The sequence below is a fragment of the Pezoporus occidentalis genome, unplaced genomic scaffold, assembly GCF_034315485.1.
Source record: "Pezoporus occidentalis ecotype Australia unplaced genomic scaffold, CSIRO_AGI_Poc_V1 ctg8, whole genome shotgun sequence".
NCBI classification, from domain to species: domain Eukaryota; kingdom Metazoa; phylum Chordata; class Aves; order Psittaciformes; family Psittacidae; genus Pezoporus; species Pezoporus occidentalis.
This window is the reverse complement of record NW_026916158.1, coordinates 2,138,671-2,163,675: the sequence shown is the minus strand read 5'-3', so window position 1 is coordinate 2,163,675 and position 25,005 is coordinate 2,138,671. Positions and strand designations below refer to the sequence as shown.

At 44.7% G+C, this 25,005-nt stretch overlaps 3 protein-coding genes across 4 annotated transcripts; 2 read left to right on the top strand and 1 right to left on the bottom strand.

Moving 5' to 3' along the window:
• The first annotated feature begins 424 nt into the window (after positions 1 to 424).
• Positions 425 to 19,047, top strand: MELTF (melanotransferrin). Of its 2 annotated transcripts, XM_062603384.1 has the most exons (16): positions 425 to 1,474; positions 3,749 to 3,903; positions 7,579 to 7,678; positions 8,582 to 8,764; positions 9,051 to 9,207; positions 10,070 to 10,137; positions 10,957 to 11,144; positions 11,330 to 11,510; positions 12,424 to 12,575; positions 12,977 to 13,073; positions 13,910 to 14,104; positions 15,217 to 15,373; positions 16,473 to 16,540; positions 16,639 to 16,826; positions 17,665 to 17,863; positions 18,871 to 19,047. In XM_062603384.1, exons 1-16 carry the CDS (start codon positions 1,429 to 1,431, stop codon positions 18,939 to 18,941), a joined length of 2,205 nt encoding a protein of 734 aa, XP_062459368.1. In that variant the 5' UTR covers positions 425 to 1,428; the 3' UTR covers positions 18,942 to 19,047. The 2 variants fall into 2 exon arrangements, with proteins under 2 accessions (XP_062459368.1, XP_062459367.1); XM_062603383.1 differs by having other exon boundaries at positions 434 to 1,474; positions 17,665 to 19,047.
• Positions 19,048 to 19,356: 309 nt separating this feature from the next.
• On the top strand, positions 19,357 to 24,180 carry PIGZ (phosphatidylinositol glycan anchor biosynthesis class Z). Its single transcript, XM_062602987.1, has 2 exons — positions 19,357 to 19,546; positions 20,108 to 24,180. The coding sequence occupies exons 1-2, from the start codon at positions 19,429 to 19,431 to the stop codon at positions 21,697 to 21,699; spliced, it is 1,710 nt and encodes a 569-aa protein (XP_062458971.1). The 5' UTR covers positions 19,357 to 19,428; the 3' UTR covers positions 21,700 to 24,180.
• NCBP2AS2 (NCBP2 antisense 2 (head to head)) lies at positions 24,169 to 24,985 on the bottom strand. The gene has a single exon (XM_062602988.1). The coding sequence runs from the start codon at positions 24,930 to 24,932 to the stop codon at positions 24,657 to 24,659; it is 276 nt and encodes a 91-aa protein (XP_062458972.1). The 5' UTR covers positions 24,933 to 24,985; the 3' UTR covers positions 24,169 to 24,656.
• Positions 24,986 to 25,005: the final 20 nt, after the last annotated feature.

The window sequence follows — 25,005 nt, the reverse complement described above, 5'->3', positions numbered from 1 at the left end:
AGTCTTCTCATCTGTATGTGTATGTAGGCCACGCTGCAAGCATCAGAGGAGATTAATATGGAGAGGTTAATCTAGACAGTGGGAAGGGCACAGGAAGGATCCAAATAACGGATCCTTCTAGAAATTAGGAAGGACTTCAGAGGTGCCAGGTTGTTTTTTAACACTTCAGACAACAAAGGGATGACCAATTCCAGATTGTCTGGACAGCCAAGAATCAAAGTAAAGCCATAAGGTTTTGTTTGAGAAGAAGGTCTAAGGGGGTCATTATCCTTTTTTTTTTTTTTTTTTTGAAGTTCCAAACTTGAAATAGCAATTAATTGACTTAAACTCAGCTGTTGTCTTACAGGTGCTAGTAGGTGTTAAAGCTAACAGCCTGGCCAAAGTGCAGTTAAGTAGCTGTGTAACTTAAGTCCTGAAAGCACCTCTGCTGGATGGACAGACTGGAGGATGCAACAGTTGTGTATTTCATGCATGTTCTCAATACAAGATGGTGAAGATGTGTGTGCATAGTGATTCATGGCACCACAGAGCCGTTGTTCCTCTGGTAGCTGGGTGCCGAGCTGAGAAAAGGCAGTCAGTAGAGCAAGACAGCATTAAATGGCTTTTATCTAAACAAAGCGTTACTGGCTGCTGCAGTTCATTGACTAATGGGAAATAAAAAGAGCTGCACAAGTGAGTGTTGCTCTGTAAAAGCTACTCTAAAAGTCATGGCAGCTTTTACCAGAGCTGTTGTCAACAGAGTTCGTTCCCTTTCTGAGGGACAGAAGCCTTCCTAAGCTTTCTCTAAAACCTTAAAAATCAAACTACTTCAGCTGTGTCATAGCGTTTGCTATTAGATTTCAGGAGATGCATGTACTGAACCACCTGTAGAATGTCTGGGCTTCACTGTTCTGAAAGCCTTGATTTCTTGTTTTGGCTTTATTCATTGACAATTCATGACAACGCTTGGTATGTGGTGTAAAAAAAAAAACACAACAAAGTGACCATCAGCTCTGTCAGATGAAGTCAGATTGAATCTACTTTTGCTTCCTGAGCCGAAACACATAGGGAATACACAGAAATGAAAATGAGGATTTCTTTGCACAGCCTTGCCTTACCCCTAGCACTGGGGTGTAGCTGTTTATCTAAGTCTGTAAGTGGTGCTAAAGCAGTAACAGCCTCTCATTGGTGCCTCAGATATTTTGCAATTTCCTAGCCTGAATGTTTTTGCAAGTGTAGGGCAATGTGAAGAGAGGTAGGCTTCCCCCCCGGTCATTACGAGGCGACGTGTGCCAAGGTAAGCAAGATAAACTGTTGAACAAAGTGCATCTGCAATTGAATGCTGCTGGTTTTCACTGAAGAGCAGGGTGGGGAGAGCACGCTTGCAGAAGCCTTGGTCTCTGGGGGTTCTGAAGGCTCGAAAAAAACACAAATCCCAAAATTTTCACCATGAAGTGCGATAGAAGTGTCTTCTGTCTTCTCTTCTTTCATGCTGGTAAGTGCCCTCCAAAAACTGTTGCTGTCTTTGGGGTTGCCTTCTATGTGATGTGAGAGAGCAGAGGGAAACTGGAACTGTTTCAGAACCAATCTCATATGGCCAGGAAAAGAAATGGAAAGAATGAATAATAAAAATAGAAAAGGAGTAGAAAAAGTTTATTGGATACAATGTACGTGTCTTTCTTGACTCGTTGGCATTAAATGTTGCATTTCCTCCGCACTGAAGCTACTTCTTTTGGTTCAGTGGTGTCTGTTTCTCACAATCGTGAACAGTTCTGTGACACGTGTTTTGTAAAAATACAAATAATTACCTTATTCCACTTGTGGGCTGTGTGGTGCGTTGGCTCTCTCCTGTCACTCCCAAATTCTGATGGTGAATGCTTTTACTGTCACCAGCGGTGTAGATGCCATTTCTTGAAGCACTCAGAAGTTCACCAAAAAGAAGTTTTCCTAGTTCATGCTCCCCACCCCCGCCCATGATTTCTGTTGAAATTCCTTGCCAGTGTATTTATTAGTGGCCATTTGGCGTTAGGCAATTCGTACTGTTACTTTCAGTAATGGAGTTCATTTCATGTGTGCCGCTATTAAGTTGTGTGTGTGTTTAGGACCTTCAGTGTATTTCAGAAGGAATTTGCCAGCTCCCATCATTTCACGCTGTATGTACATCTACACATATACAGAAGGATCTGTGGGTTCAGAGACTGATCTGCTGTTTTAAGATGTTCCTGGTTGGCAGCAGGGAGAGAAGCTGACTAGAGACTTCTCGTCTGTGCTCAAACCCATTTCAGTTGGGTTGACTTTTAAGGAAGGACACAGGAAATTGCCCAGGATCTAAACAACAGTTCAGCAGTTTAGGAAGGGGCAAATTAAATGCCTCTTTCAGATGAGTGAGGAAAAATGCAACAGAGTCATGCTATTTCACTATTTTGGCTGAAATGCGGAGCTGTGTTTCAGGTGTACATGGATAATGATTTCTTCATGCAGTATCTTGTGTGTTTATATCTAAAACCAGAATGCTGAAGCCAAAGAATGTCTCTTACTGGGATACTGAGACCCCAATTTTCATTTGCTTGTGTTTAGAAGGAAAATTCAAGGTTCTTCCTCCTGCCCCAAGAAATTAATGGTGAAAATTCCACCAAGATGGATGAGCAGATGTTAAGTTTCCATGAGGTGCCTTCTTGCCATGACCCTGTTGTACCTTTCTAACCATCTTGGTTGTCAGATTTCCTGTAACTCAGAGGCAGGCAGTTGTTTCTCCCTCTACTGGCACATGCTGCCGTGAAAGCTTCATGTAAGCTTTCCAAGTCTGACCTGATGTTTGTTGACAGCAGTAGAGTTGGCTCTGAGTTGCAGTGGCACAGCAAGCCAAAGCCTCTGTTCCAGTATCAGGTGCAAAACAAGTACATGACAACTCACAGTAGGCTCCAAATTGAAGTTGTAGAAAAGCAATGGAATGTGCTGCCCTCTGCTTACAAAAATGATCTGTTGCCTGTTTGTCACCATAAACCGTACTTTCGTATGCATTTTATGTACAGCTGCACTGTTTGTGCATATCCTTAAAAAAGCAACCAAGTGTTTGTAGCTTTGGCACATAAAAGGATAGTGTTTGGGCCTGCTGAAAGGTACCTTTCTTCACTGATTAATGGAATCTCCACTAATAAACTTGAGTCTTTCATGGAACCACCCTTCCATTTTGTGACTGTGAAAATGGCCTCTTATAAAAGAGTGGTTTGAAGGGACAAGTTTACTTTTCTGTGTTTTCTAATAGGCCTAGTGGCAAGGCTCTTGAGCACCTAAGATTGCTTTCTTTATTCAGACCAGAAAGCGCTGGGGCAGGATGCCAGGTACTAACTAGTACTGCTTGAGGCAGTTCTACCATCTCTTTGTTTTTGTAGTGTACCATTTTAAATAATCATTTCAAATACTTTTGAGTCAAGAAAAGATGATGTATTCCGCAAGGTTTTAAGAAAGGTCCGGACACCCTGACCTACTCCACAGTACCCGTATTTTTTATGCCAGAAACAAATGTCATGGGGTTTCAGTATCTGAGTATAAGCCTATTCTATTTCTAGTCCAAAAAACTTCATGTTAATCTGGATGAAAGTGGGAATTGTCTTTAAAGACTTAGTGTTGAAAGAGCCCTGCTTTCTTTGTGTTTTGGGTGGAGGAACGGAATGAAAGGTTGGCTGTTCAGGAACCTTTAAAATGTAAGCTCTGTAACGAAGGCACTGATGTGTTTTTATAATGTTTTCTCTTGATGTTGTTTTTGCAGCTCTCAGCCTGGAACGTATCCGGTGGTGCACTGTTTCTAAGCAAGAACTTTCCAAGTGTAATGACATGAGTAAGGCCTTTGGCAGGGCTGGCATCCTTCCGCCTCTACAGTGTACAGAGGGGGGGTCAGCTGCTAACTGCACCCAGATGATCAAGGTGAGTTGTGAGGGACAGCAGTGTCATTGATTTAATTCCTCGTGTGCCTCACAATAATTGAGTGGTGATGTACACAGCTCTGCAGCAAGTGTCTCATGATCGAGGCAGCTCACCATATGCTTCCTGGCATTCATGTCTGTGAAAAATCAAAGTATCGGTTTTAAAAAAGTTGTAAAGGTGCACATATGAACCTGAATGTCAGAATGGCCCCATTTCATCTCTTTGGCTAGTGGCATATGGCCAGTCGTTAGGAGCACAGCAAAAGCCTTAAATATTTCCTCCCAGATGCTAATCTTTAGTTTAGGAATTGTGTCAGATGTATGTAGCAGATATTTAGGAAAGGATGAAGCTGTAAGGTGCAGACGCTAGTTAAAGCTGTGCTGCTGAGCCTGTATGTAGATTGTGTTTCAATAAACTCTGTATCAAACTCCCATTTCAGGGTCCCACCATGGAAATTGCTGTATATACAGATGAGATGAGTGTAAGGCCAAATCAAACCTCCCAATACCAGAGTACAAGAGAAGACAAAGCAATAATAAGGGTGAGCAGAGGGTGCAGAAACCCAGCTGTATTAATTCAGCTGCCCAGCACATGCTCAGTTTCCAAAAGGAGCACAGCTCTGGGGAACGTTTTAAAGACTGTAAATGTGTGGCTTTGCAAAATGGTGCATGGAAAATAATTCCCTGGGAGGCAATAGGTGGATATTGGAGGAAACATGGAAGCAGTCATAGCTGTCTCCACTGGCAGTGTGGGAGCAGAGGAGGATGGCTGGCTGTGCTAATAAATAATATTCTTTGTATCCTGTGTACAAATGGCCAGAAATCAGGGTTTTGTTGAAAAGATGCAGCCTGTCAAGGACAAGAGGTTCAGAACCAGAAATGAGGCCCAGCAGGGTAGTTTGAAGGGAGAGGAGACAAGTGATTTTGTGGCCAGAAAAAGGAACGAATTCCTGCAAATGGAATCTTGTAAATTTTTGTCAACAGAAGCAGAAGGGTTGTCTGACTACTAAAGCTACCTCACTGCCTCTTAATAAATACTGTTCTTGGGTGAGGGAATCAAGACTCTATTGAAAAATGTTAGGAGCAGATATAAATACATGTGTGGGTCTTGCCTCAGGATTACACAGGAAATAATTTCTGATGTCAGATCTCCCTAAAGCTGCTGATGGCCACATTAAATAGGAGGACGTGTTAGACTCTGCAGAGAGGTTGTTAAAGGGGCTGATGAGTGTCTTCTGACATCCAGTGCACGCAGAACTGCATTTCTAAGTCCCTGCAAGCAGCAGGCACATACCTGAAACCTTGGGTTCCTGTAAAACTTGATTAGCTGAACTCAGAAACCTGCAGGCAGATAGCGTAAGTAGCTTTCTGATAAAATGAATCTTCACTGTAAGGCTTCAGATGAGGCTTTGTCCTTGTGACCTCTTTTTTTCTTGTGCTAATAATCTGCTAAATGTTTAAGCTGGCCTACTCTGTGTAGGACTGTGAGGAACCCCTGAGTCTGCTTCCACACTGAACTCTGCTCCTTGAGGCCAAAAAGGGAATGCGACGCAGTGGCTGAAGAGGCAGAAATACACTGTTTTATAACTGCATAACTTGGACTTGGGCCTGTGAATGTGTTAGCACATGGATAAAGTAAAAAATCTTTTTATTTGAAGGTGTTTAAAAATTGAGAAATGTCTAAATATTAACCTGGGGAGCCTGGCAATATTTAATGTGACCAGAGCTGTTCTTCAGCAGGTCTGTCAGTACTTCTGTAGGTAATTCTCAAATGTTGTGAGACAGAAATGAAGTCCCTCTGAAAATAATTAACGGGGTATTACCATGGCACATAAACTTACAAAAAACCCACCAAATTGTGTGTGGAATAATCCTGTGCTTTTCTGAAATGTATTGGCAAATGCTTGCTACAAGGAAAAAATAAAATACCCACACTTGCTGATAACGCAACCTCAGCAGTGATTGTATGCATCTGGAAGAGAGGTCTGTAGCCTGTGAACTACTTCACATTAAATACAACAGGCATTGTTTCTTGTCCTGTTGTTTATACACAAGCTATTGATAGGAGGCTCTTCTGCTAAACAGAGCTCAAAGGCTCAGCCTCCCAATCTGTCATTGGAAGTACATCTGCATAACACAGTCCTTGTCTTCTGTGTCCAGCCTTTCCCATTTTATCTGCTCTGTTCCTGATCCACCACCAGTTCTAGAAGCCCATTTTATTCTGAGGGTAAAGTCCTTTTAACTCCCACCTCCTCTTCTTCTTCTCACTGTCAGGTGTGTCTTCTAAACAACTGGCCATATTTGATTCCTAAACTTTTGTCCTGTGCTCTGACTCTCACTGATGGAATATCAGACCTGGTTATTCCAGAAGGATTGTGAATGCTCTTTAAGATGCAAATATCTCCCAACACAGCTCCTCTCCAGGTTCCTTTGGAGCTTTGTTCAGCTCTTATGAAAGAGAAGCAACTCTAAGAAAATCTGTTGTTTCAGCTAATTGATAAACATTTTTTTATTTCTCCTTTGAACCGAATAAGCAAAATATTTTAGATTACATGGGAACTTCAAATCTGATTTAGGTGCCAACATCAATGTATTACCTGTGCTCTCGCATGACCCCTTAGAAAAATGTCAAGCTTTTTAATGTGGCTCAACCTGTAGGAAATTGCTGTGTTATACTGGGCAGCATAGTCTTAGCCCTACCCTAACCAAGGCTCAGCAAACTGCCAAGATATGGATAAACTAATTACCCCTCCAGTGCTGAACCAGAGGTTAAGCAAACTGATAAGAAACTTGGGGTTAGCTTAGCAATGCAAAATGACAAGCTGCTGATTATTTTCTTGGCCGTATCTTGTCCCTGTGCAAGTTGCCCTCTCCTGACTTCCGCTAGGTTCAGTACACAGAGTGAGTCAGGCTCAGCTGGTCAGAGCTGTGTTCTAGCAGTTCTCTAGTCCTTGATGCCATGGGAAGTTCCATCCTGTGCTATCCAGAGCAATCTTGCATCTGTAGCAGGATTCCAGCCAGATTGGTGTTACAGTCAGCTGAAAAGATACAGTATTGTGGGACACCTTCCCACCAGTGGGTGCCCCAGATTTGTACTCCCCCACTTTGGGGAGGTTTTTTAGATGATCTCCTCCTCCAAAATGCACTGTCATCTGCTCCCCCTCTCCCAGATGTGTGACTGTTTGTTTGCTGAGGTACAAGCCAGCATACTTTAGGGTTGCTTTTGCATGAGTATACTTTGGCATTCAGATTTTGCAGCCCCAGAAGACATTACTTCAGACTATCTGTGTATAACTTCAAAAATATATTTATTTAGGTCTTTTCTTTAGCTGTAGAAATGAATGAAACTCCAAACTAATGGGCTTTAAGATTCAACACCGAGTTGCAGGGTCCATTTCTAATATTCCTTTGGACTATGAATACTGGTGAGGCCATCACAGTCCAGGGCTGGTTTCTGCCTTATTTTTGAAGGAAGGTGGCTTTGAAGTTCTAAAATCCCTGGTGGTGATTGTTCTTTGGAAATATGAGTGGCCTTAAAAGAGCTTTTTGGAGAAAAGAAAACTCAGAAATGCAGATTAAGGAGTGACTTCTCCTGAATTCACAGGTATCCTGCCTCTGGCTGTTGAAACATATGGATAGGTAAGCTTTAGCATGTATTCTGCCCTTGTCTGCACAGGATCATTTGGCAGATGCAGTGACACTGAATGGTCATTTGATTTACCAGGCTGGAAAGGAGCATGGTCTGAAACCTGTGGTTGGGGAAGTGTATGATCAAGGTATGTTCTAAATAATGTTTAGATGACTTAATATGATCTTTTATCCATTTTTACTGTTTCCATTTTATTTCGGGGTCCTCCTCTTGAAGACTCTAAACAGTAGGTAATGGTCAGGTTCCCTCTTGGATGTTCCTGCCCGTAACAGAATGTGTGGGGGAAACAAGATGCAGGGCTGTGGCAGTGTCTGTCCTGAAATAATTACATCAAAGTAACCATTCCTGTAATAGGTTTGTTGGGTTGTCCTTTGTTTTGGCTTTTTTTTTGGTATTGTCTTGCTGCTTACTGTCTTCTCTGTTCCATACTTTGCAGATAAATTAATGAATTGCAAAGCATAAATTGTTATTAGGTTTGTCTTGCAATCCCATAAATTAGAATTACTACATTTTATTTTTAGTAGCGTATATGGTTATCTGCTGGAAGAAAGGAAGTGATCAATTCTGCCCCTTATCTGGGTGTCCTTAAGCTTTGAATTCCGTTCAAGACAGACAGTAATTAAGTGGTGACTTGTCATCCTGACTAAGGACTCAGTATCATCAACCTGTTTGTGTAATTCAGAGCTGGAAGATGTCTCTTATAACTTTCAGAGACCCAAGGCAAGGAACAGCTCTGGAAGCAGTCTGCAGGCAGTGGTGTCCCACCACTGTTGTGAGATGCAGTTGGATTTGATTTGCAGCTTGGTCTCACTGTCATCTGGCCAAGATATCCTCAGTGAGCCTGTTGGTTCTGCAGCAACTGTTAACCATATCGTGACCCTGGTGAGGGAACCGCAGTTCAGTTTCTGAAAACCAAGCAGGTTTCATGATCCAGAAGCTGGCTATCTCCATTAGTCAGGTTCTGAGCTAACTGTATCTCACTGAAATGCTGCTGTGAGGCTACTGCATTCTTCTCTTTCTTCCTGTGCAGAGATTGGAACTTCCTATTATGCCGTGGCTGTGGTAAGGAAGAGCTCCAACATCACCATCAACAGCTTGAAGGATGTCAGATCATGTCACACAGGCATCAACAGAACTGCAGGCTGGAATGTGCCAGTGGGTTATCTAATTGACAGTGGGCGTCTGGCAGCAATGGGATGTGACCTTCCAACAGGTAGGAATTACAGGGCAAGGACCTGTTCTTCAGCAAGACGTTTCTATATGGTGGACAGAAATGCATGGTTGTAGCTGCTGTTTGTTCCTTAGCTTTGATGCTCCTTGTAGAATGTAACAGGCTTAATACCATTCTGATGAAGTCTGCAGGTTCTTTTAGACTTGGAAGCCATCTTTTAAGAACAAAATGGCTCACCCCTTCTAAGGTGTGATGTACTGAGTAGTTGTGTTAAAATGAGATATTAGGATCTTGTTTTTCATTGCAAAATTTTCTCATTCTCATTTAGCTGTAAGTGACTATTTCAGTGCAAGCTGTGTTCCTGGAGCAAACGGTGCAAACTATCCCACATCCCTCTGTCAGCTCTGCAAAGGAGACTTGACTGGGCAGAGCAAATGTGAACAGAATTCCCAAGAGCAATACTACGACTACAGTGGGGCTTTCAGGTAAAAATCATGGCTCTGTCAAAATTCTTATCACTGTGCTCTATCCGTTGCCATCATGTCCAGGCCTCACTGACACGGAATTGAAGCCAGAGAGCTTCCAGCTGATGTTAGAAAATCTGCTATTGCATTAGGACAGCCATGCTTTAAACCTAGAGACTGAACAAATGTAATTCTAACCCCACTATTACAAGTATTAATATCTGAGTATTAAGGCCAAATTGATATTTAGCACCTATAGTGGGCAGGCAAATCCCTTTGCTGTTTGCTTTGGCCAGCAGCTGGGGACACAAGTCTGAGCACTGGGTTTTTTTTCAGCAGGCTGTATCTTTCCCAATAAAACCTGATGATCCTTTGAGTCTGAGCACTGAATTGCCACCCTTCTCAGCTATTTCAGTCATCTCACCTCAGTTGCACTGAATTACCGAGTTGTTCTGCCATCTGTTTTTGCACACTAATCTTTTCCTTATGTCTGTGTGCTGTGTTGCAGCTCCCACTCCCTAAGTAATAGCATTAACTGAGCAAGGACAGAATTTGCTCATGTGAAACACTTGCTCCTCTCTGCATATTCCCCAAAAGATTGTGTCACTGCCTTAGACAGACAACTGTCCTGGACAAAGAAGGTCATAGTGTTTGTTGCAGGCAGCACTGAACATGTTGTCCATGTTCACCAAATCACAGTGATAGTTTACTTCATGCTCTGACAGCCACTGGTCTCTGCCTTGAGTAAAACTCTCAGCACAGGGAAGTAGGTCAGTGCCTGATGGAGTGCAGCATCAGACCCTCTGGCTGTTAGCCATCAGTGTCCAGTGCACGGGAGCTGTGCTTTGAAATGCATCTTTGTGGTTGGATTTCTACCTATTAGGTGTTTGGCTGAAGGTGCTGGAGAAGTTGCTTTTGTGAAGCACAGCACAGTGCCTGAAAATACAGATGGTGAGTAATCCATAAGCTTGCTAAATAATGGCTTCAAGGTCTGAAGTACAGTGTCTGTAATGACAGTATAATGTCAAATGACTGATTTATTTGAATTGAGGAATCAGTAAAAAATGCTCTAATAGCAAAAGCAGATGTACCTACGGATTTGTGCATCAAAGAGATAGAGGAGTCCATGTGATTTTATTTATTTTAAATTCTTGATAGTTTTAGTAAAGGTTAGAGGTGGAATCTTAAGCTTCTTCTGGAAAGAGCTTACTGCATTAAACTCTTACTTTTATGCAGACCTTGGCTGTTATACTGCTCCTGCCTACCCAGGGATTTCAGCAGAGACTAGCAGAAAGTTAACAAGATGCGGCCTGCCCCATCTGGAAATTTGTGAAATCTACCTTGAGCATAACAGTGCTTTAATATCATAGAATCAGAATAGTTAGGGTTGGAAAGGACCTTAAGATCATCTAGTTCCAAGGCTCTGTCCATCATGGGCCTGTCTGACCAGCATTTACAGGAGGGAGGGGAACAATCGAAAATATGTTCCATGCAATCCTAGACTTCGGGATGCTCTTGATAGTGCTGCAGACCCAGTACAGTTCAGTGCAGTCTCACAAGTGTTAAGCTGTTTATTGTCTTACCACAGATAACAAGACTAAAGGACTGTGTAGACGTATGGGATATATTTTGCAGTCAGGAATAGTTCAGCAACACTCAGAGATGTGTGTTTTGCTCCACATGTGCATGTGGTGCTTAGAGCAGACATGGGGCCAAAAGCATCAGCTGCACCTCATGTCTGTTCCATAACCATGTTATGTCTGATTTCAGGAAGAAGTCTGTCTTCATGGGCCCAGCAGCTTCGCTCCCAGGACTTCCAGCTTCTGTGCCGCAATGGTAACAAAGCCGATGTGACAGAGTGGAGGACCTGCCACTTGGCCCGAGTCCCAGCTCGCGCTGTGGTTGTGCGGCCTGACACGGATGGGACAGTCATTTTCCATCTCCTGAACCAGGGACAAGTAGGACTTTTTAGCAGTGTGTTGCGTTTTAGAGGGGTTCTCCCACCCATCCAGCTGTGAATTGAAGACAGGATTATCTGGGCACCTTCAGCTCTGTGGGGTTTGAAGGGAGATGCAAGTGTCACATGTCCTATGTAGAGGGAAGTGTGACAGGTCTTCTTTTTTCTTTTATTATTTCATTGCAGCAAAGATTTAATGGGGCGGGCACCCAGTTTCAGATGTTTGACTCCGCAGCCTACGGTGCACAGAATCTTCTGTTCAAAGACTCCACCACAGAGCTCGTTGCAATCACAGATCAGAATTACCAGGCCTGGCTGGGTGATAACTATCTTCATGCCATGCAAGCTCTGAGCTGCGACCCCAACAGTAGGTTGTCTTTAGATTCCTATTTATAACCAAGAATAAAGGTAGCTGATAACAGAGACTATCTTTATTCTGCTTTATTTTCTTCTGACTCTTGGGGTGTTACGGCATGATGCCAGTCTAATCTTTGAGCTTGGAGAAAGTACATCTTTTGACCTAGAAATATCATCACATTGCAGAATACTTTTCTGTGCAAATTGGCCCACTTTGTGTTATAAGAGGCAGACATTTTCTGCCCTTTCTGGTGTATGAGAGACATTAATCTGGTACGATGCTACTGCTGCCTGGTACTCTGTTTCCTAGCTGCAAACAAGGGAAAATAGTAATATGTTGCTGTGTAAATCCTCAGCTAATCTATAAAGAATGCATGAATGGGAGAGAATTTCCTCCAGAAGCTGAAGAAATCCTCAGTTGCTCTTTACTGGAGTGTTATGTCTTTTATACTATCAGAAGAATGTAGAAATTACTTGATGTGCATTCTGGCAAAGTCGGAAACACAGGTTGTAAGAATCCATGCCTTGAAAATCTTAATAATCCTGACAGCTGAGCTTCCCAGACTGCTCTGTGCTGTGGCAAAGCCCCTCCTCTCCTGACATGTCTCTTCTGGGCATTGCTCCATGACTCTCAGGTATGAGCAAGGCTGTGTTCAGGGTAGGGTTTTTGCTGCACTCAGCTAACACATTCTGTCTGCACTTAAATGAGCATAGGAGTTCTAGTTCCTTTGCTATGGACAGGCTTGCAGTGCGGACATACCACTAATTTGGGGAGCTCTGTGGTTCCTAATCAGATGTGTGAGCTGGAGAGAAACAGAAGTAAACATTTTTAATAACATATAAGGTGTATATGCAACAGTGGGCAGTATCCTTGTGTGTCTATTACAAAGAAAGTGAACTGTAGTATTTGCTTCTCTGTGCAGCATTGCCAGAAAGCCTGAACTGGTGTGTTGTATCCACTGAGGAGATTTGGAAATGTGGTGAAATGGCTGTTGCCTTTAAGAAAAAGAATTTGAAACCAGCAATTCAGTGTATTTCAGCCAACACTAAGGAAGAGTGCATGGAGCTGATCCAGGTAGGCTGCTACAGTCCTTGTGCAGTAAACCAGATTAATGCAAGGTGCTCTCTGCTGCGTGGGTGGGATCACAAATATGTGCACTTAGGTGACCAGTAGAAATACTGGATTTCAAGGAGATGATCATGACATGGGTGGGCCTGGACTTTGGTTATCTTCAGTTGTGATGAGGACACTGTTGCCAATCTATCTCAAGCCTGTATGTATTAAATCTCCTGTCCTCTTTTCACTGATGATGCTTTATGCAGGTTTTAGGGGGTTTCTTTAGCAGCGTACTGGCTTTTTATTGTCAGACTTTTCTTTTAAGATGCAGCGGGTGTGATGCTTGAGGTGTTACTGTAGCAGGGAAGGTATCTGCTGTTTTTTTCACAGAAGTCCTAAATTACACTTTATTTTTTCAGAAAAAGGAAAGCGATGCTGTAGTTCTCGGTGGAGCTGATATTTACACAGCTGGGAAGATACACGGCCTTGTACCAGCCGCTGGAGAAAGTTACTCTGGTAAGAAGGTCAGGAAATAAAAATATAGACTGTATTTTTCCAGGTTGTTTGAAAACAGCTCTAAAAGCACAGCCACTGTTCCCAAGCCCTGCTGGAAAAGCTGTTTACAAAGGAAATGAGAATTACTATCCTCACATCATGGGTAGAGGAGGAAATAAATATGGGAGAGGTTCCTACAGTGAGTTTGTGACAACTTTTATCTCCTGCTGCAGGACCAGGTTGAATCTTTGGCAGTTTTGAGTCTTAAACCTCTTTGTCTTTTCAGTTCTGAAGAAAAACCCTTACAATGGGAAAAAGCAGTATTCACAAAATAAAAATATTTTTAGCAGAAGCAGAGATACGTAATTTACACACTAGATTCTAGTTAGAAACAAATTCTTCCTGTCAATGTGCCTGCTTTAAAGTCACCAATGACAAAAGGGCTTGTGTTACTAAGGCAGAATGTCAATATGCTTCAAAACTCATGAAAATTGTAATGCAAGCTTGAAGTTTTCACATAAAAACTTCTTCAAGCAATTTTGCTAAGTTGCTAATGACCCAAATGTTTTTCAGAGGGATGTATTTATAAGAGCTGGTATTAACATGAACACTTTCATGTTTGTCTCTAGATTATTCAGTTCAAGTGCACAGCAGTACTAGTATATAGGCTATAAGTGAATGCAACACTGTGAAGTAGTGGAAATGAAAAGTAATTACGCGTACATTTATACTTCCTGACTAGCTGATTGTTGGTGCAATTGAAGTTGGCACAGATAAGTGTAATGGATCTGTAGATGATCATTAAGCATTGGGAATGGTTAGGGGAAGCTGTAATGTGTTTTGTTTTTTTCTGCAAGCTGATGACAACAGCAGTGCATACTATGCTGTGGCATTAGTGAAACGAAATCTGACCAATGCATTCACCATCAGTGACCTGAAAGGGAAGAAGTCCTGCCACACAGGAGTGGGGAGAACTGCCGGGTGGAATATCCCCATTGGTATACTAATTAAGAGGGGTATTATTAAGACCAGAGACTGCAATATTCCTCAAGGTAAGACAACAGTACTATCTATCAAGAATACACTAACAGTCTAATGATAAACTGGCATTAGGGAAGTAATTTTGTTATTTCATAGCTCTGTATTAAGCTTATCTGTTTGTGAAGGGATGTTGTGTTTTTAACATCACAGTTTGAAGTTTTAAGTTTGCCACCAGAGTAGACTCATGGAGGGGTCATTCTGAGAATGTTGTATCTGACATGGAAGGATTCCTCCCCTTTATCACAAAATCATTGGCTAATTTAGGTTGGAAGGGACCTTTGGAGGTCATCTAGTCCAGTCAACTTCTCAAGAGCAGGTCCAGTTAGATCAGATTGCTCAGGCCCATGTCTGGGGAGGTTCTGAGTAACAATTAGAATGGAGATTACACACAACTTCTCTGGACCTCCGTCTCAGTGTTCAACCTTCCTTGGTACAAAGAAATTCTTTCTTCTAATTTACCAGAATTTTCCTTCTTGTAACTTTTGTCTGTTGCTTTTCACCCTTCTGTTCTGCACCTCTGAGAAGCATCTGGCTCTGTCTTCTTGAAAAACTCACTATGTAAATGATGACAGAAATACACTATTAGTTGTCTTATCTCAAGGCTGACCAAACCCAGCTCTCAGCCTGGTGTAACTGCTGAGTCATGTGCTCCAGCTCTCTGAGCATCCTACTCTCCTTCCACCATACTTGCTCTAGAATGTCAGTGTCTTTCTAACACCCTCTAGGTGGTACTTCCAGCTCTGAGATATCATTGCAGTATATGATGTATCTCTGTCCTGAATATTATTGTGTTTATTTTCAACCTGGTTTTAATAATGGAGCAGTGTAGTTCAACAAGAAAAAGATCTACAACCACAGATCTTAGATGTGAATTTTCATAGCCTATTTCCTATCTCCCAGGAAGTTCTTTGGTTTCATTACGTAATCATCTAAACAGTGCTTTAAAAATATTTTAGAAGCTGTAGTTTGTGTAGGCAAACTGCAAACAAAGGCTGCTGTAACTCATGTTTCTAGTGTTCTACTGAAAACTGCACTGGTTATAACTTCATGGCAGTGTAACTAGATTTCTGGTGAAGAGCTCATGCTTTTCACTCATTATATTGGTTTGGCTTTCTTTTCCCAGCTGTGAGTGAGTTTTTCTCTGCCAGCTGTGTGCCTTCAGCTGAGCAGGACAGTTACCCATCAAAACTCTGTCAACTATGTATTGGAGATGGTAGTGGAAACAATAAATGCAGTGCAAGTAGCCAAGAGCGTTACTACAGCTACAGTGGAGCCTTCAGGTAATTAATATGTACGGTTGTTTATTTAGTCTATCAGCTTGTCAAAATGCAAGGAGGATCTGTTTTTAATTCCAGTCAGCAACAAGTGGTTATCATTGCCACAGTGGGTGGCACGTCCTGTAAATTAAGTGGGACATGTGTCCTCAGATGTCTTTAGCAGTACAGGTATGTCATAAGGCATTAGATCATGTTAAAGCCTTTTGCTAGCTTCCTGGCCCACAGCCAACCAGATGACCAACAACCAAATCCGTATGTCTATTTACAAAGCAGCAGACACCCACCTAGTGAGGACCAAGCAGATTGTCATGAGTCTCCAGTCTTGCTTTAATCTAGTGTGACAGACAGTCTGCCACTCTGAGTGCTCAGGTCATGCATAAAGAGCTTTAGCAGGGAAGCAGGCAAATAGAAACCAGAATCTGGCTGCTTAAAGTCCATGATGAGTGATGGGGAGCCAGAACCTGGGTCTTCCCTACCTGTTACTCATTGGTGGCTGTATTGAAGGCAGGTTTTCGAACAACACAAGCAGCTATGGCCAATGTTCAGATATCAAATCCTCTTCAAAACAATGTGTGTTAAAGGTACAGGGGGAAACAGTATAAAATGAAATAAATACTTTATGTAACAGTTGGACATGTGTATATGGGACCATACCCAAGGACTATGAAACTCTTAAGATATGGAAGAAGCACTTCCTTTTCCTGACCTGCACCTCTGAAGGTCACGGTGCATGTAACTGCTGGCAGCAAGCAGTCTTCTTCCTGCAGCGTAGGAGACTTCAGCAGCAGCTGCCTGGCAAATATGGAAGTGCTAGACATAGGTGACTACTTTTTACAGATCTGTTTAGCTGTGTCCAGCTGCTCTGCTGGGGCACATGCCTTGCAGGCAAACTCCAGATCCTCTGCTGTACTTCACAGATTAACAGAGCTAGCTACCAGTCATCAAATCAAAAGGCAACAAGGGCTGGTTTTGCTTATTAACTTTGCAGGAATTTATGTAAAAAAGAAAAAAAAAATTGAATTTTAAACCTGTCAGTTACTAAGAAAAAAGCAGTTCACATGAAAACACTTTGAATTAAATTTTTTCATCTTATTTCCTACAGGTGCTTGGCACAGGGCTCTGGGGATGTGGCCTTCGTGAAACACTCGACAGTGTTTGAGAACACAGATGGTACTTAGTTCTACCTATCTATTATAATTGTTATTTTTCTTGAGTTTCTTTGCTCTAAAGCATTCAGTGAGTGACAGTGGCTAATTTCTTTTTCTTAGGTAAAAACACTGATAGTTGGGCCCAAAACTTGAAGTCCAGCGATTTCCAGTTACTGTGTCCAAATGGTGCCCGTGCTGAAGTCACCCAGTTTGCTGAGTGTCACCTGGCTCAGGTGCCAGCTCAGGCTGTTATGGTTCACCCAGACACCAGCGTTTTTGCCCTGTATGGACTACTGGACAAAGCCCAGGTATTAACAACCCATTTATTCTATGGGAGAGTTATATATGGTCTAAGACAGATCAAGGATAAAGACAACAGGACTATACTGCCATATTACGATGCCTGCATCATGGCACTGGCAGCATCTCCGCTGCACAGAGTCCTTTTGTTTGAGTGGGATGGAGAAGGTAAAATACAGCCCATGTAACTCTTGTAGTAAAACCACCCTGCTGCACAAGGGATTTATTTTCAGTTTTTTGCCCAGCCACTGGTTTCAGTAGTAATTTTCATGGAGCTGGACATGTTTTCCCAAACTGCATGACTTTGAAATCTACAAGAAATTGAGTACATGCTAACACTTCTTCCATCCTGGAATTTTCCTAGGACTGCAACAGAATGTTGCTTGGTATGCTTAAGCTGCAGCCATGTACAGGGTAAACCATTTAGTAATATCATGCCTGGCTGCCACAGCTACGTTCCTGTCAGTACTGAAATTAACCAGTTTAAAAGCAATACTGAGTATCTCCATGTTATGCTTCAATAATTTCTGTAACTCCTGTGCAGCCAAACCATCTATTACACAATACTTAGGTTTTTTGTTGTTGTTTTTTTTTTTTTTAATACAGCCGCTTCCAGATACTAACTGAAAAAAACACAAAATCACAAATGCTGTTCTTGTCATTGCCAGTGGCAGAATTCTGTATTAATCTACTGGAGCGTCTAAAAGCAAACACATAAGAGAGATCCTGCAGTTGTGCATGAATATTTCACCTACAGAACAGTTCTTATCATCTTTCATGTTGTCTGAGGGGAATGTGGCACCTTGTGTTGCTTGCAAAATGCTGAAATTTTTGCTTTGTTTTCAGGTCTACTTTGGAAATAGCAGCAATGGAAATGGATTCAAAATGTTTGATTCTGCAGCTTTTCAAGGAAAAAACTTGATCTTTATGGATTCTGCTGTTGCAATCGTGCCAGTAGGAGAGAGGAGGACATATGCAGAATGGCTGGGGAGTGAATATATTGAGTCCCTTGAAGGGATGCAAACACCACAGTGCTCTGGAGCAAGTAATAAGATAAGACAATACCTACTCATGGCTACTGTCATTCCCCTACTTATTTTATGTCAGACACAATGCTCAGACTAGCGTGGTCCAAATAGTAACACCCAGACCACCTCTGCCCTACCACCTTTTGTTCGTAGCAGCCATTTGGATAATACATTGTGCTGACATTCGAATGCCTCTTCCTGCCTCTTGCAGGGCACGTGCTAACAGCACTTGCTTGTCAGGAGAGTGGGCTGGGGCTGGAAGCTGCCCCTGTCTGCGTGGATGGGGTGGGATTTGGGGCAGAGGCCAGCAATGCAGTGTCAGCGTGGTTTACAAGACCAGTCAAAAACTGGGGCATCTCTGCCTTTTTTTGCTCATGTTGAACCACCCCTGGCTGGAGGATTCCCAGGTGGTGTTAGATGAATACCGAGTTTCTGGCCTGTAGAAGAATTTCTGCATCTTGGAGAGCTTTATCAAAAATCTTGTTTAGTGAATTCCATCTGGCCTCTTGGCTGGTTATGTTCAGACTCCTACATCCCTGCTTATCCTATCCTACCCTTGCTGGGGGCAGCAGCTCCTCCTGAGCTCTGCTGCCAGAAGAGGCAAGTGCCCAGACGACAGGCTCTGGACAGAGACAACCTGCAGTCCAGAACACAGCTTCAGCCACAGGCAAGGCCCCCCCCTTCCAGCAGAAGAATGTAGGGGGAATCTCTAAAGTCAGTGGATGACAAGGCCACGGATTCTTGGAGGGCACCACCTGTTGGCAAAGAACAAAGCCAAATGTGTGCATCCACTGAGCTTGCTGACTTTCCTCAACCAATACTCACTGCTTGGGAGAGATGACTGTGACCTTCAATTTGATGCAGTCTCCATCAAGAAACTTGTATTTGTCCTCCTTCTGTCCACGTAGGGTTACCTTGAGTGCCCGTGCATGAAACTTGTATTTCACTGTCAGTGAAAACGGTTCACGTTCTGATTAACAGTTTCTGTATTTACTGGCTTGTAGCATTCAGGTTTTATCCATAGCTGCAATAACAACAGCTGTTGCTGTGTTGCTGGCAGGCAGGATCCTCCTCACTACGGCTACTACCCCATGATCCTGGGATCAAAAGACATTCAGTGTAATAAAAAACTTACAGAACCAGATGATAATAATAATGTAAATAAGCGAAATTAACAAATAAACGTGAGAATTATCGTTCATCCGGACTTCAGCCTGATCCCTAAACTCCTCTTTTTCCTCACTGTTCTGGGAAATGACCAGGTGCCCACTGCTTCCCTGCCCTCGGCTGATGCAGGGCAGAGCTCGGCCGCCCCGGTGGTCGGTTTGGCTGCGGGGCTGTGCCGCAGCCCCAGACCCCGGTTACTGCCAGATTCTCGCCCAGATGTGACTGCTCCCGTTTCCCCTCTCACGTTTTCGGCCGCTTCTGCTCCGGTTGGTGTCCCGGGCGCACTGTACCGCCGCCGCACCGGCGGGGCGAAGGGTGCTGCGCATGCGCGGGGTGTCCGCTGCTGCGCCTCGGCTAGAGCGCCCGCGCGCCCCCTGGCGGCGGCGGCTCAGTGTCTGTGTCCCCGCAGCCCGGCATGGGGGCCAGGGAGCTGTGGGCGCTCCTGGCCGCGCTGCGGGCGGGCTGGTGCCTGCTGCCGCAGGCCGGCTACCTGCACCCCGACGAGTTCTTCCAGTCGCCCGAGGTGATGGCAGGTAAGGCGGCGGGCGGGGCTGGGGCGGGGCGGGGCGCTGGGCCGCGGCCCCTCAGCGGGCGGCGGCGGCACGGACGGTTCCGCCCGCTCCTCTCCGGTCGGCCGTGGCTCGGGGTGGCGACGGCCCCCGGGTGGGGGTGCGTGGCCCCCGGCAGCCCCACAGCGGGGGCTCCGCGGAACAGCGGCATACACGGGCGCGTAGCCGGCTCTTACCGGCGCTGGGACGCGGCCCTTCCTCTGCGGCAAACCGCCCGCCGCCGCTACAGCGCGGCTCCTGCGGCAGGGCAGCGGCGGGCTAGCCGGCCGGGGGTGCTGCTTCTGCCGTGCGCTGCCCAAGGCAAGCGGCGCCCGGAACCCTTCCACCCAAACGGGGCTTACCTTCTGTTCTTGAAAAACTGTAAAAAACAGTTGTACCCTCCTAAACGTTTCAAGGTTGACTCCCGCCTCAGAAGTTCAGGGCCTGCTCTGCATCATGATGTCTCTCATACTGAGTTGTATCCGTAATGCTGAATTACTAAATAAAATATATTATGTATCTATGTATTTTTTTCTTCCTTTATAGGGGATATTTTAAACCTACAAGTCTATTACCCTTGGGAGTTCCTTTCCAGCTCTCCTTGCAGGACAGTTGTTTTCCCGCTGATGACTTCTGGCATTACCTACTGGGTGATCAAGTCTTTGCAGCAGCTGGACATATGTTCAAGTTGCATCAACAGCTACACCCTTCTTGTATCACCTCGCCTTCTCTTTACAATCTTTTCTTTCATACTTGACTATAGTGTTTATCGATTAGCTCCTTCCTGGGAAGCAGATCGGTGGAAAGCACTGGTGCTTCTTGCTGGATCATATGTCACTCTGGTATTTTATACAAGAACCTTTACCAACACACTTGAAGGACTTCTCTTTGCTCTTCTGATGGTACTGGTTTCCTCAAGAAAGCCTAACAGCAGCTTAGCGGAGCCTACACACAGCCCTCTCATAGGTATTGTAACAACTGCTGGGTTTTTCAACAGGCCAACATTTTTGGCATTTGCTCTAATGCCCCTGCTTTACTGGGCAGGTTTCATTGTTGACTCTCAAAGGAGCATTAAAACTGTCATAAACCACTTTTTGAAGCTTGTCCTATGTGCATGTTTTACTGCTGTTGTTTTCATAACAGCTGACACCTTCTATTTCACTGCCATGGGCTTAGACAACCTCTACGGCATTAAGAATAACAGTCTATTTGATGTAATAGGTCAATTAAATGAGAAAATTATAGTAACCCCTTTCAATTTTCTCAGTTACAATCTTAATCCTCATAATCTTGCACTGCATGGAAGTCACCCACGAGTTACACATTTTACAGTCAATGGAATGATGCTGTTTGGGATCTTGCATGTTCTGGCCATTGGTGCTGGTTGTAAAATGTTAAAGCAATATATTTGTCAGTTAATACGGGTCAAATCATGTTACCATGGGTCATCTGGGCACTTAGTGCATTCCAAGGGCAAGCCAACATTACTGCTGTTTTATTTTGTTCCTCTGGCATTTCTCTCTCTATTCAGTCACCAAGAACCTCGGTTTCTTATTCCTCTCATCTTGCCGTTAGTCCTGTTCAGCACGTCACAGAACAGAGCTATGAAGTGGAAATACGTCATTGTTATTTTCAACATGCTCGGGGCTTTGCTGTTTGGGTGCTTACACCAGGGAGGACTGATACCATGTTTGTTTCACTTGGAGCAACTCGTGCATTCTCCAGAGTCCTCAAGCCATTCAAGGCACTACACTCTACTTTTTGCTCACACCTACATGCCTCCTCGATCTCTGCTTAATATCAAGAAGAGAGACACACATATAGAAGTCATTGATATGGCTGGGTCTGAAGAAGAAACCCTCTGCCAGATAGTACAGCAGCGAGCAAATGATTTTACCTGCAATGACTGTCATGTTTTTGTTGTAATCCCTGGTACAATCAGAGCCACAATTACAAAATGTGGTGTCTCATTCCTGAACGAGACTTTGATATTTCCACACTTATCAATGGAAGACCCACCACACATACCGTTCCTATTAAGCAGAAATTGGAGAAGTCAGTTAGGACTATACATCCTTCAGCTAGGCAGAAATCAGCAGAGCCTTCAGATTTCAGGAAAACAAGGGTTTAGTCTGTGACTTCACTTGGGTGCTCCCCAAAGGTGCTGTGAGACCTTCCTCTTTACAGACCCACTTTCAGCATGAGTAGTGGCATTCCGAGCCCCCCCCCCCCCCCAGGTCTCTTTATACATGCCCTTACCCTTACCAGTAGAGCCAGTTCTTGATAGAACCTGCTAAAAATTTGAGTTATTCAGCCTCTGTGGTATTTCACGTGAACTTATGTCATTTTCCTGACAGGAGGGAATGACATCAGAAACCACCAAAACTGTGATTCAAGCTTAGCACTTTCCATGTGAGATTCTTGAAAGTTCTCATCATCTGACAGAAGGTTTATGAACTGTGTGTTTTTTACTGATAGCAGGTATTAACTTAGCTGCCAGGGGTCACAGGACTAAAGTAAAGCCAGTCTGTCTCACAACGGTTTTATTTTTAGGCTCTTAAAGAGTCCCCACTCAGTCATCAGATCAGGCTGCAGCGACAGTGTAAGCACCAGCACTCTAATATGGGCTTGGGTGGTTCTGTCTTGAAAAATCCCCAGCACTGATCTGACAGAATCTGATTTAGAACATGGAAGGTGCTTCAGCCTAAGTACTTCTGCTAAATCCTAAAATCCAAGCTTTGCCTGTTTAATGTTTCTTGCTGCACTTCCATTCTTGTAGATATGCTACACATGTACTGCAAGGAGCAGCTTGAGAGTGCTGCATTCTGATGGATTAAGCCCATCTGTTGTTTAGCTACTGCAGGCAGGGTAGTCCTCCCCACGCGTGCTCCTGCTGCACATCCTGCAGCTTTCCTTACTCCATCGCAGCTCCAACACTGTCAACAGTGCAGGACAGGCCCTGCAGTGAGCTGGTTCAAGGAGCTGCATGGACAGAAAACAGGCCACTCGGAAGGATTTGATCCTTTGTATGCATTTGACAAGATGGATCTCTGAACTGGCTAGAGATCCCCCAGTTCTGCTGCAGGGGAGCATGTGAGCATCCAAGGGAGGCACCACAACCCCTATGCCCCCCCTCCCCTTTAGAAACTGCTCCCCATTAACTCAGCTTATGAGAATGACAGATGACTTCCTGGCTCTCTGATGGAGAGCAGTCTGATTTGGAAGTGTGATACAAATAACTGAGCTTCAGCTGGGAACAATGTGTATGTTTAATAGTATAGTACTCCTAACGATGTTCAGGTTTGCCTGTGTGAACTTCTGAATCAGAAACATCCTAACACAGAGGGAAATAGTAATTTGGCACGTACTTTGTAGGTCAAGCCTCTCTCTGTGAACGAATCTTACACTGGAATTCTCTCTACTCACAAAGGTAGTAATGCTTGTTGCAGTTCTTCATCCACACAGCTTTATATAAGGGCTTATGAGCCAGTTTTTCAACAGACAATAGTAATACAGATTGACTTCATGCTCTAAAGGGAAGCAAGGAAAAATCCCGTTGAAGGATTTACCTTTATCTTCCAAACGACACATACCTCTATGTTAGTAACTCTCTCTCTCTTGTAAAGCATTTCGTGTTGTCTCCCCTACGTGTTCATCCCACATCCTTCATCCCTCATTATTGGCAGGCCTGTAAATTAAAGGTGCATGTTTCTGAGGGTGTGGGGTAACAGGGGTGAATGTATCTTTGTACTGGTGACTCCTGAAGTAGTGAAAGTAGTTGTGAAAACATTGTGACACCAAATGTATTTTTCATGTTAATTTCCTTTTTGTTCTTGTACACTGGGATGACAGCATGTGCCACAGCTGGTACTCCATTACCTCCTTACTGTTTTCAGGTTTCTTTAACAGCTTAAGTTTTTAAAATTTATATTGTAAGACTTATGACCTCTGGCCATCTCAGTGGGGTAGATCTTGAAACTGTTCAGGGATGTGATGGAGCACCTCCCACAGCACATTGACTTCTCCATCACTGCACTGTGACGCAGCCAGGAGGAGAACCTGGACTACAAATACTAACTCAGCCTGAAAATACACCGGTTTTGTCTCACTGACTATATGCAGGCTTTCCATCTGTGCACACCTAAGTCTTTGCTGGTGGGAAGCTTAATTTTACCAGCAGTGCTGGAAACTATCTCAGATGATTCACAAGATTCTTTCCACCCAGGATGATACAAATAATGGAAATCACCCCTCAGTTTTTAGTCAGGTGGATTAAATACTGAAACGTGCAACAAAAGAATGTTAATTACTTTAGTCTTGTAAATGTTGATACAGCAACTCAAGTAAACCAGCCCGGTGCATCAAATACTCTGAATCTATTCTTTTCCATATTTGTATTTAGGATGGCTCTGTTGGCCATTTACTCCCTATAAACCCTTCTTGCTACCACAGACTTGAGGTGTGCTGTAACTACTGATCTCTTTTACCTACCTGTAAAATGGGCGATTGTCCTATCCATCACCATCGACACTCAGACCTCTTTTTGTATCAAAGCTGTATGAAATGTAGAGTATTTCTGATGTGTAGACAGAAACTGTTAAAGGAACTCCTGTGAGAAATATGGGTTTATTTCGAGTTTCTTATCGAACACTGAAAGTGACAATCCCGACAGTATTCTGGACGATGTTTAACGCGAGTCTCCCTTCTGCCCGTTACCGAGTACTGCGGAGGGCGCACGCCGATTCTGCAATGAGAGCCCATGGCACCGGTGAGCGCCGCGCTTCCCGTTCTCACGCTCAGACGCGGGGACGTCTCCTGGCGACGCGCGGTGTGTGGAGCAGCAGCCTCAGTCCGCAGCTCGCAGGCCGGGGTCACGCCGGGTCCTCCGCGGCTGCCGCAGCGCACCCGTGAGCCGACCGGTCCCGGAAAGGCTGGGGGGGGCCCTGCCGCCGCCGGAAGCCCGTCACCCAGGCGCCGGGGCCCGCCCGCTGCCGGCTCCGCCGCGCTCCTCCTCCAGCGCCCGGTGGTTTCTTTCTCCTCGTGGAAGGGTCCTGTGCCGGCTGCTGCTCCGTAGCTCCCCTCAGCTCGACAGCGTTCAGGGTGCAGCTCCGGGGCGGCCGCCCTGCCCCGACCCGCGCCTCGGGGGCCATGGCCAGCCCCGCGCGCTGCCCTTCAGCTCCGCGAGCACGGCGTCGCGCAGGCGCAGCAAACAAGGGGTCAGGCTCCGCGCCGCCTGGCGGGCGCTGAGCTGCCCGCGGGTGATGGCGGCGGCGGTGAGGCGGGCGGCGGCGCGGACGGGCCGGGACTCGGAGAGCCGCTCCACCACCCGCGGGCTGCTCAGCAGCGCCAGCAGCACCCGCCGCAGCACCATCCCGGCCCCGCCAGACACCGCCCCTCTCGCGAGAGCCGACACCTGCGCCTCGCCTCGCCGCGCCCCGCCTGCT